This window comes from Tiliqua scincoides, chromosome 7, assembly GCF_035046505.1.
Source record: "Tiliqua scincoides isolate rTilSci1 chromosome 7, rTilSci1.hap2, whole genome shotgun sequence".
NCBI lineage: Eukaryota > Metazoa > Chordata > Lepidosauria > Squamata > Scincidae > Tiliqua > Tiliqua scincoides.
Genome location: NC_089827.1, coordinates 62,699,425 through 62,714,215, shown reverse-complemented (window position 1 = coordinate 62,714,215; position 14,791 = coordinate 62,699,425). Strand labels below are relative to the sequence as shown.

At 43.4% G+C, this 14,791-nt stretch overlaps 1 protein-coding gene across 1 annotated transcript in view; it reads right to left on the bottom strand.

Annotated features, from left to right (window-relative positions):
• ANKS1B (ankyrin repeat and sterile alpha motif domain containing 1B) overlaps nt 1-14,791 on the bottom strand; it is a 406,398-nt gene that overhangs the window by 272,659 nt on the left and 118,948 nt on the right. Inside the window, exon 12 of the mRNA XM_066634627.1 lies at nt 9,879-10,059. Coding sequence (XP_066490724.1) covers nt 9,879-10,059 — 181 coding nt within the window. The remainder of the gene's footprint in view (nt 1-9,878; nt 10,060-14,791) is intronic.

Here is a 14,791-nt window from a genome sequence, read left to right as displayed (position 1 = left end):
AAAGTTCTAGGAAACAGAGAGTACTCCCATTCCTGCAATTGCAAGGCACCAGAGTCTTCCCAGATTTTGGGATCACCCTAACCGATAGATCAGCCCCCCCCCAAGTTCCTGCATGTAACAGGTTCTTTCTTTCTGCCCCCCCCCCCCAACAGAGTAAATGATCCCTTGTCATAATGGCTTCACCCTCTTCTCCTTAAGCAGAGACCACAGTTGCATACACACACAGCCTACTCCATAAGTTTCCCCTTCCCACCCCACAGATTACTCACAGAACCATAACCCCTTAGACAGAATACCCTCCAAAGCAGTGGCGTAGCTAGTAGGGGGTGGGCCACTCTGTGTACCAGTTGCATACTAAGGTCCCGGGGCCCATAAATTTTTGGCACCCTCCCTGTGACAAAATCAGAATATCTCCATTGTAGTACGATACCATAGTCTTTCGAGACTGAAGGTTGCCAATGCAATACAAAAGTGTCTAATTTATCCAGGGAATCGAGGGAAACCACAAGATTGAACTACAGGCAAGGTAGCCTATTAATTTCTGCCCAGCTTACAGGTGTACACATTTGATCCCAATATACGTACAATACTGGGCAGAAGTGGCTTAACAAGCATACCAGGTCATGTGTTACTTTCTCTAAAGGTTTCCCCGCTTTTCACATTGTTTTGAGAAACTGTGACTGATGCTGTGCCACCTTCACCTTTGCCACTAACACTTCAGACTATCTTGATCAGAAGATGTATGAAGCAGGGATGCTGTGAAAAGAGGTCCCATTATGGGGAATAGACATTTCTGTTCTTGATAAAATGGGGAAAAAATATTGTAAAGAGAGGTAAAAATAAAAAATTATCCAGAGAATGCTGGATTCTCTGGAACTATCCAGACAAAACTGCTCCCACAAAATTATTTCCCAACAAACTGAAAATGTGGGAGATCGTCCTATTTCAAACATTACAGTTTGAACTCAGAGAAAAATGAAGGGAAAGAGAAAGTTGAGGTAAGGGAACATTTCCCTTGAGGAGGCCTCTGTGACACCCCCCCCCCCCACTGCAGGATGCAGCACACTTCCCTTTGGCACAGCCGCATCAGTGCTGGGAAGTTGGATAGGACTGGGCCCTCACAGTGCACAGCCACAATGCAGCAGGGTTGCATCACTGCATGAGAAACATGGTGAATAAGGAAGATACTATCCATAATACAAAAACTGGAGTGGGCCACAGAAGGGTTTTCAAAAAAGCTTGTGCAAATTGAGGAACTCCTGTGGATTTGGAGTCCGTGTTATCACACAACACTCTTATACTAAGTTGGAATCAGCCTTCCATAAGCATCCAAGCCTTTGAAAATTATTAAACCTCATCAAACAGTTTAACCTGTTTTTATTTTTCTCATCACTTAAGGTTACATTAGACAAGTCTGTAAATGCATGCAGTAGCCCAATGGAAGGATTGTTTTATCAAGAGTAGCATGTTGGGAGGCCATGAAACATGAAAAAAACTGTGGTGAGGAAGGCTTCAGTATTTTTCTGCAGGCATAGTTTTGATTTCATTTGTGCTCCCTGTGCACTATTTTTAGAGGGGGGGAAATTTACAATAAAAGCCAATGGAAGCTTTTTCCCCTATTAAAAATTGCAGGGAAGGGCATGAGCAGAATCAAAATCATGGTGGAAGCAAAGTATTAAGTCTCCAACTCCCACTGCAGTTTCTCTCTCTCTCTCTCTCTCTCTCTCTCTCTCTCACACACACACACACACACACACACACACACACACACACACAAGTTTAGACGGATTATTTTAAGTGCCTCTGTCTGAAAAGATATACAACTTTGGCTACAGGCAAGATTTCTTTCTAACATAAAAGTGAGCAGAGAGAATGAATGATTGATCGAAAAGTTGAAAAACAAAACTATTAGCTAGGAAGAAGAAATGAGCAAGCTTTCTTTCTGTGCTGACAAATATAGTAAGCCTGGGTATGAATTCAGCGATTTGACAACTGGGGTCTGGTTTGAAAGAATTGACTAAAGACTGCCTCTTAGGTCAGGGAACTGCCAAACTGGAGAATAGGTAGAAAAGCACAGAAAAGCTGTGTTTAATACAAATGCTTTAATATGTGTGCTTCATAAAAAATATCATCACACATACTACAGAAAGAAAACATATTACCTGGGCTCAAACTGGTTCACTGCTCTTTCAGAGCATATTATGCTTCACATATGTACCTTCATGGTTTTTATTCACTGACTGTTTAACTATGGCAGGAAGTGGTGAACCAAGAGCAGCCACTCCAAGAACAAAAAGCAAGGGCACAAAGGCCCTCCCAGAGAATGCTCCCTTCGTTCAGGAAATTCCTTCTACTAGCAGTCTCACAAAGCCCAAGCTTCATGATCAGTTTCTTGATTGAAAACCTGAAGAGGGTTGTGGTTTTTATTTTTAGATTTTACAAGGCTTGGGGAGCCTGAGAAGGCTTTCATGGGGCTCCCCACACCCCAGGGAGGCTGCTGCTGCTGGTGGTGAGTGAAACAAAGCCCCTGTCACCCCTGGCAGCAGTGTGATTCTGGGGATCAAGTCGCTACATTTCCCCCTCTCCCGCAAAGACTTACTCTGGCTCCCAAACTTCCAGAGAGTTTGGGAACCACTGCTGTAAAACTACATCTCCCCCTTCAACCTGACAAGAGAAATGTATTGAGCCCTATGGAAAGTGAAACTGAGCCATAGGTGCACGTTTACTTGTGTGTAAGTGAGTGTGCTTTGGCTCTTATAGAAGGCCAGATGAAGAGGAATGCAAGGCTACCAGAACAGTCCCAATTCAGTGAAGGTGGAAATGAACAAATGCTCCAGAAGGCAGTCTATTCCACCACAGTAAGAACAATAAAAACAGAGCTTCCTGGTAAAGTGAAACTTTTTTTTTCATCTCATAAAACTAGGTGGGTCCCAATAAAGTGTCATTTTAAATAGAGGGTCCTGGTAGTAAAATATTTGGGAATCACTGCTCTAATTAACCCAGCATTGCCAGGGTGATTGCTTTAACTGTTACTGTGAGTCGCCACTGCAGTTTATATAACAGTGGTCACTGACTTTTTTGCTTCCATCTCACTGCCCCTGACCTCAGCTGATACCACTTTTCCTCTGTTCCCATGTGGGTATATATACCTGCCCACTGTGGGTTTCATTTCAGGAATCCAATGAAGTGGGCTATAGTTCATAATCGTTTATGCTAAAATAAATACGGTAGTTTACTCTTTAAGGTACCACAAGCCTGTTTCCTGTAAGAATTTAAAGACTGCCAAGATAATACCCACACAAGAGGATAAAAACAACAGCTGAGGGGGAAAAGCATCAGGTGACCGGTAAGAGAATTCTGTGAGTGGGAAAGAAAAGAATCTACCTGGCCTTTACAAAGCTGTATGAAGAGATGGGAGAAATATGATTCAATGCCCTTGTCTAGAATGAAAAGCACTTTGGACAGGTGAGTCAGTGGTTAGAATTTTTAATTTTAAAGGCTCTTCAGCAATTTTTTTACCGGTTCTCTCAGCTCTAGTTATCTCCCTGATGTCATACAAATATAACAGATAACCAGCAAGCTCTTTCAAAACTATAGACAATCTGGTGAGAAGCAAAGCCTTAAAAAAAATCTATTCTATTCAAAGATAAAACAGACATAATAATGAAAGGATATACTCAATCTAGGCATTGCATAGATTTTTCAAGAATGATGAAAAGCTTTTCAAGTGCATTCAATTAAACAAAAGAACAAAGCAAAACTCTACCTCTAACACTATGCAACAACCCACATCCATTAAAATTAATGAAAATTTTGCCATGGGCTTTAATGGTATGCATACTGCAATCTCAGAGAGCAACTGGAGATAATGATTTAGCAAAATTTTACTTTTATCTTGCAAAGGGATCTCTGAAACCTTATAATTTTAAGCCCTCCATAGTGGAATATTTTTCTTTTCTCTCACTCCCAAATGGTTAGCAACCTTCAGTCTCGAAAGACTATGGTATAAGCCTACAGCACCCAGTATTCCCAGGCGGTCTCCCATCCAAGTACTAACCAGGCCTGACCTTGCTTAGCTTCCGAGATCAGACGAGATAGGGCATGTGCAGGGTAACAGTTGCTGCCCAAAGCCCAATAGATATTCATAATAATTTTGGGGTGAGCTAGATCCAGTAGAGGCATGGCTTCAAATGTTCAAGGCTCCCATCATCCTGGACCAGGAGCTTTGTACTCCTGTTTGGGGCTCACAGGGGAATTCAAGAGGGGGGTTATGATCTTAAACAAGAAATGACTTTCATTTAATTTTTTTTACCATTACAGAAGCTTGGGGAGCCCTGCAGAGGTGTCTACAGGGCTCCCTGCACCTGCCCCCTCCTGAGAGTCTGGCACCCCGTTAGGTAAGTGGGGGAAAACCCTCCCTCCGGCAGCAGTGCGATCCTGGGGATTGCATTGCTGCCTTCCCCCCTCCCCCATGCATACATGCAGTGCTCCCAACTCCCTTGTAGAAGTTTGGGGAGCACTCTTCTAGGACATTGTGCAAGAAGAATGTATCCAAAACAACAGCTGTAAATATATATTGTTTGATATCTTGTTTTAAAAATGTAAACTACCTTGTTTAAAAAGAAACTGAATTTCTCTATACAAAACCAGACCAATGCCCCCTGCAGTTCAGTACTGTTTACTATTCAGGATCTTTATCCAGCCCTTGTACCTACAGTCTTCTAAGGGCCCACTTGTATCCTCACTATGCACTGATGGACCACAGGTTTTGCTGGCACAACAGTCTCTCTGACAGTCCATGGAGAGCTGCCACCGGTGCAAAGGCTGGAAGAACCTGTGCCAGCACTGGCACTGCATAGACTGACCATCAGTCCAGTCATGGTAGCAGTGAGGCGGATTAGGGCAAGGATTGGGCTAAAGGCACGACGGGGTGGAACTCAGCACCTGCTTTACATGTGCCCTTTGGCATAACAGACCCTACTCAGCAAAGGAGCTGGCACAGATCATCACAGACGCAGAGTGGACCAAGGAGAGGCTGGAGAGATAAGCCAAATATTTTTTTTCAAACTTCTCCCAGCCATCGTGGTCACCAGCTAGTTCGCAGGATTCAGCAGCTGCTGCATCAGCAGTCTTAAATCATGCAGGCCAGCCAAGGATAAGATTGGGCCATAAATGAAGTTAAAGAGATTGACAAAGATTAAACCTGTCATTGGTACTTTTTACATACGAAGTCTGTGCTCTGCCACTTAACTCCTGCATAATTTAAATAATTTACAGGAATAAACATTACAATTATTTTTTTACATAAAAGATACACTGATATTTATCAACGCGGATCCCCTATTTGCACAGCTGTACAAACAACAGAATGTTTTTACTGGCACAGCTGTGGCAATATTTATCTTTAATTTAATTAATTTCTCATGTTCCACTTGTCCTTCATATTGATGCTACTTGTTTCAAAGAAAATGAAGGCTACCAGAGCACTCTGTTTCAAGGCAAGTAAAAATTATTCAATTCATTTCATTAAGCCAGTTCCTAAGTGGTTTCATTCATGAAGTAAAAAAATGCTTTTCAGAGTATGCAGGACTGAATAAATGAAAACATCAGTGCAAGGATGTCGATTCACATGACTAGAAAGATCAAGTGCATTAAGGGCATTATATGAATAGTGATAATGATGATGATAAAAACTCTCAGAGAACTTTAAAGTACACTGGATTTTTCTCCAACAAATAATATTAAATTAACATTAAATATCTAACTACCAGCCCAATCCTATCTCTCCCCCTTGCCAGTGAAGTTGCACCAAAAATGGGCATGCTGTATCCAGCTTGGGGGAGGGGGCGGCAAATCTAGAGGCTTCAGAGGTGAAAGGGGATTTAAATACACTGACACCTCCATAAACTTCCCCACTCCACAATGGGTCTCCACAGACCTGCACAAGCAATTTCACTAGCGCAAGTCTGAGGAGAGAAAAGGAGTGGGGAAGCTGCAGAAAAGGGGCATAGGATCTGCCATGCACCATTGCTGCCAGATCACCCCTTTGAACAGTTCTTGGTGGAGAAAGAGAAAGAGGGAAACTTGCCCTTTATGGATGGATTGTCAGCTGCAAGGAAGATTTTACTCCATGGTACCAAGTGTATAGAAAATCTACACATATAGATACATATGTTCATAACACATCCAACCATCATCCCTGAAAGAAGAGAGGACTAATTAACACTCTAATCTTGTGCGAAACGGATTTCTGAACCACAGAATCTCCAGAAAGAGCTTGACCATTTCACACAGGCTCTGCAAGTAAATGGATATTCCAGTCCAGAAATCAGGAGAGCAATGTAACACCAGTGGGGAGGTACATCATGAGGTGAATAACCCGACCAAAGAGTTAGTTAAAGAGTTCTTGCCGTACATAAGAAGTGTGACAGATCATATTGGCAGACTATTAGAACAAGTTAATCTGAGACCTATCTATCAGCCTAAATGCAAGGTGCAGCAAGTTCTACACTCAGACACCTGAAAGACCTCAGGCACTCTCTTTCAACACTGGGGGGTACTGCATTCCTTGTAGTTGCAAAAAAAGTGTACATTGGCAACTTCTAGTTAGTTGGCAACCTTCAGTCTCAAAAGACTATGGTATCATGCTCTGAATGGTGGTTCTGGAACAGCGTCTAGTGTGGCTGAAAAGGCCGATTCGGGAGTGACAATCCCTTCCACAGTGGGAGCAAGTGCAGTCTGTCCCTGGTCTGTCTCCCTGGCTATGGGCCTTCCTTCTTTGCCTCTTAGCCTCAGTCTGTTGGCCAAGTGTCTCTTCAAACTGGGAAAGGCCATGCTGCACTACCTGCCTCCAAGCGGGCCGCTCAGAGGCCAGAGTTTCCCACTTGTTGAGGTTCACTCCTAAGGCCTTCAGATCCCTCTTGCAGATGTCCTTGTATCGCAGCTGTGGTCTACCTGTAGGGTGCATTCTTTGCATGAGTTCTCCATAGAGGAGATTCTTTGGGATCTGACCATCATCCATTCTCACGACATGACTGAGCCAACGCAGGCGTCTCTGTTTTAGTAGTGCATACATGCTAGGGATTCCAGCTCGTTCCAGGACTGTGTTGTTTGGAACTTTGACCTGCCAGGTGATGCCGAGGATGCATCGAAGGCAGCGCATGTGGAAAGCGTTCAGTTTCCTCTCCTGTTGTGAGCGAAGAGTCCATGACTCGCTGCAGTACAGAAGTGTACTCAGGACGCAAGTTCTATAGACCTGGATCTTGGTATGTTCCGTCAGCTTCTTGTTGGACCAGACTCTCTTTGTGAGTCTGGAAAACGTGGTAGCTGCTTTACCGACGTGTTTGTTTAGGTAGGTATCGAGAGAAAGTGTCGGAGATCGTTGAGCCAAGGTACACAAAGTCATGGACAACCTCCAGTTCATGCGCAGAGATTGTAATGCAGGGAGGTGAGTCCACATCCTGAACCATGGCCTGTGTTTTCTTCAGGCTGATTGTCAGTCCAAAATCTTGGCAGGCCTTGCTAAAACGATCCATGAGCTGCTGGAGATCTTTGGCAGAGTGGGTAGTGACAGCTGCATTGTCGACAAAGAGGAAGTCACGCAGACATTTCAGCTGGACTTTGGACTTATCCCCCAGGGGCTGGGGATAAGAATAGGCCCTCAGTTTGGCTGTACTTGTCGTAAGAGGCGACCAAACAGCCACCGGGTAGATGGGACTCGTCAGCCTGGGAAGGCAGCTCATCTAAGAGAAGGAAACTCTGACCTCAAACCTCCACTGCCTTGTGGCTATATCCAGTTGTGGAAAAGGCTTCAGGAGTCAACCTTGAGGTAAAATCCAGAGCCGGAGTCCCTGAGGCAGTTCGCGGCTGTACACAGTCACGCTCTGGCAACTCCTGCGACGCCGCTGCAACCAACCGTATTGGCTTCTGCCTTTCCATTGGACCATTCCAGTGATGTGGAGAGGGGGGATTTACTGCATGGGTAACAGCCTATCCTCCATACCTTCTTTACCCAGGCTTCGCACACTGGAGATGACACTCCAACTTCGCCATACGGCGTTGGCACAACACGGGAAGCAGCAGTTTACCGGTTATAACTCTTCGCTCGATTGGCATAGAGTGTGACGCCAGGGGCTGCTTCCAACGGTGGGAGAGATCATTGCATCTCATTGGGCAGCTACCGCCCACCTTAAGCTGGGCAGTCCCCAGCCAGTAAGGTGTTGCCTCGCCATGGTCCGTTAACCTCACGGGGTGCGTGGGGTTTAGGGTGAAAACCAACAAGCAATTCGACAACTCTGCACCATGCAACAGAAAACAGAAAACTCCTGCCCTAAAGCTGGGCACCTGGAACGTAAGGACAATGACATCTGGCTTATCTGATGACCTGCAAGGAATAGACATAGCACGCAAAACAGCTGTCATCGACATGGAGCTGAGCAGACTGCAGCACCACAGAATATTGGCACCACAGAAATAAGTATTAGCACAAAGATAAAAGAACACAAGTGGCATTGCTGTGATAACATTGCCCTCTGCAACAGCCAGAAAAATTGACTGAACATGTCCTAAAAATGGGCCACCAGATGGATTTTGAAAACACCCAGGTTTTATCTACAATCAAACCAAACCATACCACCCATATTATAGTATCCACGCATCTATAGGGAAGTGATATAAATTCAGAAACATAAAAAACAACATGAATAGAAAGAAACCTGGAGTATTATGGTACTTTAAGAATATGCAGGATGACAGGCAGGAAGACTTGTCAGATACTCCTTTAAGAATCCTCAGTGAACACACAGATAATCCTTTAGTCCAGTGTTTCTCAAACTGTGGGTTGGGGCCCACTAGGTGGGCTGCAAGCACATTTCAGTTGGGTCCCCCTTCATTTCAATATTTTATTTTTAATATATTAGACTGCTATGTGATTGCATTTAGGGAAATGTTACAGATCTGTACTTTTAACAGGTTACTACGTATATACTTTTAACAATGATAGTCACTTCTGGGTAAGCGTGGGTAGGATTTCAGCCTAGGATTGTTAAAAAAAATTCCTGCTCGATGACGTCACTTCTGGTCATGACATCACTTCTGATGGGTCCTGACAAATTCTCATTCTAAAAAGTGGGTCCTGATGCTAAATGCTTGAGAATCACTGCTTTAGTCAATTAGGATCATGTGGAAGCACTGTCTATTAATGATCCAGCTTAGCAACAAGCCATGCCAACTATCTATATCAGTGCAACTTTCTCCCAGGAGGTCAGGATGGTTTGGAGTATTCTGGTGAACCTAAGCCTTTGAAAATGCCTACCAAAGCTGCAGATGAAACGTCAGCAGACAGAGTTTTTAATGGACTGCAGCCATCAGCCCAAACAGTTTTAATATTGTTTTGCAAAAGTTGTTAAATACTTTGATAGACATTTTCAGATCCCGTTTATAATGAGAGAAACAAGTGAACCATTGTTATGACTTCATCAGCTAAGCCATCATTTAAAAAAAAAAATACATTGCAAAAGATGGTTCTATGAAAAATGCCCACAGAAAAAATGCCCTAACCCATTACCCCAATTCTTACCCTAACCCATTGAATCCCCCCCCCACCCTAACCCTAAGCAATGTGACAAAGTTTCTGTGGACTGCCAAATATTTTCTTCTCTGGTTACTGCAAAATATTTGCTAGAATTATTTTGATTGATAGTTTCAAAACACATTTAAAAGAAAATATCTTGAGAAAGTAATTCCATTAGAAGCAACGACCACACCCTCTGCCACCATACATTATTGTTTATATTACGAGGGAGTAGTTTAAAACTACTTCGATTTCAGCTGATATCAGCATCAAAATGCATGATTAATGGGCAATTTCTTTTTTTTACCTGGAATGTCATTATCTTCAATGCTGCCCTCAATTGATCCAATGGAATAGTTAGCTGGGCTGATTGGAGGACTGGAAGTAAAGCTTGCATATCCAATGGAAGAGTTGACGTCACAATAATCATGGCTGTGATTTAAGCGGTGAAATTCAAAAGCTGATACTATTGATGTACGTTGCTTCGGCTGGAAAAAATTGAGTTGAAATGTCACAGGTAAAAAATGAAATAAAATGTGTACGTCTAGGACCTCTTGAGTTTCTTTAAATCAGTGGCTCAAAAATGTCAATTTTTTCATTTAGTTTAATTTCACATATTAGTTTAATTTCATACATACATATAGGATAAATATATTCATCCATAACAGAGACTGCGTTACTGTACCAAAATAAAATGTTAAGGTAAGATTACACACAGTACAGCCAATACAAAAGACTTGGTAGGTCTATCCAAATCTTTGGAGATATCAAAATATCCAGATTTCAGTATTTTGCAATGCAAATCTGTTAAGGGAACATTTCAATGGCAAAATCATATTAATGTCTAGACAGTTGATATGTGGCACAGAATTTAAATATCCCCTGCATGCATGTTTGATGATACAATCTTGGTAATACGTTCACCCAAAATAAAACCATGTCATAGATCTATAGCTATTCATCCAAAGTTGTTATGTGTCTAAAATCCATGAGTATAGTACTATAAATTAAGATGTATAGTATTGGTGGAAGGGTATGCATGCTAATTGATCTCCCCCGGCTTAAGTTTATGTTTAAAAAGCATCTCCAGCTCTTTTGACTAAGACTTAGGGAACACAGAGGCCAAGATGCACCTCTTGCACTGAGAGGGCAGCAGAATCAGTGGGGCTGGCACCATTGATATCCTATCCCCCCTTTCTGGACCTGATCCCACAGAACAGCTATTTAGCTAGTGCAGATCCAAGTAAACCCTTCTCCTGCACTGTGGAGGCTTGCTACTCATGCATTTGCTACCTTTGGATTCCCTTATCACTTGAGCAGGATAACACTTACCTCCCTCAAATTGTGGTCTGTTTTTGGCTATCTGCAGTCTCTGCACCATACATGACCATACTAAAGCTACCTGAGGCATTCCTGAATGACTCAGGAATTCACAGGCGCTATTTGAAAGGTCTCCACGTTATTGGTGAGAGTCATTTCAAAGGTCTCTAATGCATTCAGAATGCCAGTGGAGACCTTCAGAAATGCAGCAAAGATCTTCCAAATGGCATATTTATTTATTTATTTATTTATTTATTAGATTTGTATTCCACCTTTCTCCCCGAAGTGCACCCAAGGTGGCTAACAATCAAATTTAAAATACAAAGTAAAATACAAATAAACATTAAACATAAAAAACAATTACGAGTTAAAATAATTAAAACAAGATAAAATACATATCAACAGCAGATTAAAAGCATGCAGTAAAAGACATAATATATAAAAGTAGCCCTTATAAGGCCTGGAAGGCTTTCCTGAATAAAAAAGTCTTCAGGCCCTGCTGGAAAATTAATAACGAGGAAGTTGTCCTCAGTTCAAAGGGGAGGGAATTCTATAGTGCAGGTGCCACCACCGAAAAGGCCCTGTTTCTGGCCACCATCCCCTTCGCCACTCTCAATGATGGCACAACCAACAGGGTCCCTTCTGATGTCCTCAGAGAACAAATCGGACTATACGGAAATAGGCAGTATCTCAAATACGCTGGTCTTAAGCCGTTTAGGGCTTTAAAGGTCATAACCAGCAACTTGAATTCAGCCCAGAAACGACTGGGCAGCCAGTGCAGTCGCTGGAGTAGTGGCGTGACAGTCAAACCTCTGACCCCCAGTAACTACCTGAGCTGCCACATTCTGCAATAGCTGTAGCTTCCGAACTGTCTTCAGGGGCAGCCCCACGTAGAGCGTTTTACAATAATGTAACCTTGATGTCACCATAGCATGGACCACCGTGGCCAGACCTGCCCAAGACAGGTACGGCCACAGCTGGCACACAAGCCAAAGCTGGGCACTCCTGGCCACAGCCAACACCTGGACATCCAGGAGGAGCTGTGAGTCCAGGAGAACCCCCAAGCTGTGAACCTGCTCTTTCAGGGGGAGTGCAACCCCATTCAGAGCAGAGCGATAGTTTAGTACCCGCATTGTGGATTTCTGCACAAGGAGGACCTCTGTCTTGTCTGGATTTAATTTCAGCTTGTTCGCCCTCATCCAGATCCCAACTGCCTCCAGGCAATGCTCCAGGACAGAGACAGCCACCCTGGAGTCCGGTGGAAAGGAGAGATAGAGTTGGGTGTCATCAGTATATTGATGGCTCCCAACTCCAAAACTCTGGATGATCTCTCCCAGCAGTTTCATGTAGCTATTAAACATGGGGGACAATATAGAACCCTGCGGCACCCCACACCTTAAGGGCCAAGGTGCTGAACAGGAGTCCCCCAGTACCATCATCTGGAATCTGTTGGCCAAGAAGGACCGGACTCACTGCAAAACAGTGTCCCCAATCCCCACCTCGGCCAGCTGTCCCAGAAGGACACGATGGTCAATATAGCATATAGCGCAGAGAGCTTTAAAATGGCTGTTATCGGCCAGCCGATAACTGGTTTTCTGAGAGTCTCTACTTGCATTTGAGGGTCTCCACTGGATTCTGACGGTCTCTGCTGCTGGCAGGTAAGCTACCTCTCCCCTTAACCCCTTAACCATAAGATCAATAAATCTATGAAGATCCTTGCCACATGATGTGGTGGTGGTGTCTGACCTTTAAAAGGTTTAATCAGATTTCTGGAGGAAAAGTCCATCACAGGTTACAAGCCATGATGGGTATGTGCAACCTCCTGATTTTAGAAATAGGCTACCTCAGAATACCAGATGCAAGGGAGTAGCAACAGGATGCATTTACCTTGTTGTCTTGAGTGCTCCCAGAGGCATCTGTTGGGCCACTGTGATATAGGAAGCTGGACTAGATGAGCCTTTGGCCTGATTTAGCAGGGCTCTTCTTATGTTCTTATGATCAAGGACTCCCTATCTGTGGATTCACTATCTGCAGAGGTTTCCAGAAATTGAACCCCAGCCAATAATGAGAAATGACTCTATAAGAGATTCAATCTTTACTTAAGTGCACACTGAAGACATAATAGTAACAGAAAAAAACAGGGATAGACAAAAAATGGGGAGTCTATTAACTCTAGAGGAATAGTAAAACAGTTTTATTGAAGAAACGGTTCCCAAACTTACCAGGTTATGATGCCCCTCTCTCACAGCACCCTCTTCTTCTGGCTATCCTGGGCACTGCCATTTATTTTACACCTATTCATCCTTCCATAAATATACATATACACCCACTTCCACATTCATACAAACATACACCTTCCATCCACCTCCTCATCAGTGCCTACTTCTTCCTTGCTTTTTCTTCACAAACAGGGCATAAGCGCCACTGCCTCTCTGTCTCTACACTGCCACCATTGTCAGCATTCTCCTTGTTCTCCATCTAGTCTCTGAAAAATTTGCTTGTCTTCTTCACCATTTCTTTCTGCTATGCCCAGCATGCTTTCAGTTTCAAGTATCAGTGACAAAGGGCAGGCAGAAGCTAGGAAAGGAGATGAAGAAAAGGGGGGCTGCTACCATTGCCTCAGACAGGACGCAGGGAAGTCATCTACTGATGACAGTGTGCTATGTGGGGGACAAGTGATGCAGAGCTTTCACTAGAATATAGAACGGGGTATAGAAAGGCAAAATGTGGAAAAATTTTTAACCTCTCCTTATGTCACTTCTAAGGTTGATAAATATGGTCTCCATTCAGTCATTTATGAACTCATTCAAAAATACTGAACAGAACAGGGTGAATTCAGATAATGAAATTCCACTGAATTCAAAAGGAATCTAGCCATGGATTTCAATTAAGTCCAGACATTGAATTAGTAATGAACTAATCCAAGACAAGACCACAGCTATTCAATGTTCTGAGTCCATCTGTTGACAAGTTCATAATTAAAATAGCATTTTAAAGCTGTTTCCAATTAAGTATTGCACAACTGCTTGTTCTAACAATAATTACAATGCCTTGCTGCTTTCTTTCCTGCCAGCCACCAAACAGAAAAAAAAATTAAGTGTGGGATTCTGTAGTCAACAGGATTTATGCAGTTATAGACAGCACAAAGTAAAAACTGCCAAAACGATTAGCATTTTTTAATAAAATGAAAGAAAAATTTTTATAATAAAATAAAAGATGACGAGGTTGAAAATAGAGAATATAGATTAATTTGATAGATAAAGGCAATGGCAGGGAATCAAAATTGACCTGCACAAACATTCTCAATTTTGAATTTTGCAACAAATTTTGCATATTTGTGTTCATTAGAATTACAGCCCAATCCTGAGCTTCCTGGTGCCGTCTGGAATAGCAGCACCAAAGTAGCTACTGCAGTATCCAGCAGGCACTGGAAAAGAGCCAGAGGTTTCCTCAGGGAAAGGGAACTTTTGTCCACAAGCCCTGCAATGGAGCTTCTCAAGTCCATGCCAGCTATTTTGCTTGCGCAGACCTGAGACTCCATGTTGGGCCTTTTGGCACGACACGGAGTTCAGGATATAGTGGAGCTCTGCTCCACTGATCCCACTACCTCCTGCCCTGGTTCTTCCCTCCACCCCACCCTCCCCCGGCCCTCGTTCCACCCTCTCTTTCCCCAGAGGCCATGTCACCGGCTGACAGTTGCACTCACCCCTGGCAGTGGCGTGTCCTCTTCCTGCCAGCGCTGGGCCCAGTGCCTGACTGGTGCAGGCCCAGCACTAGCACTCCCTACTCACTGGGTGCTATAAATGTGCTTTTCAGCATGTTTATGGAACCGAGAGCTGGTGCTAGGGGTCAGCACTGGCCCTTTCGTTTTCTGTGTGTTGTCCCTTTGTTTCTAGCTGC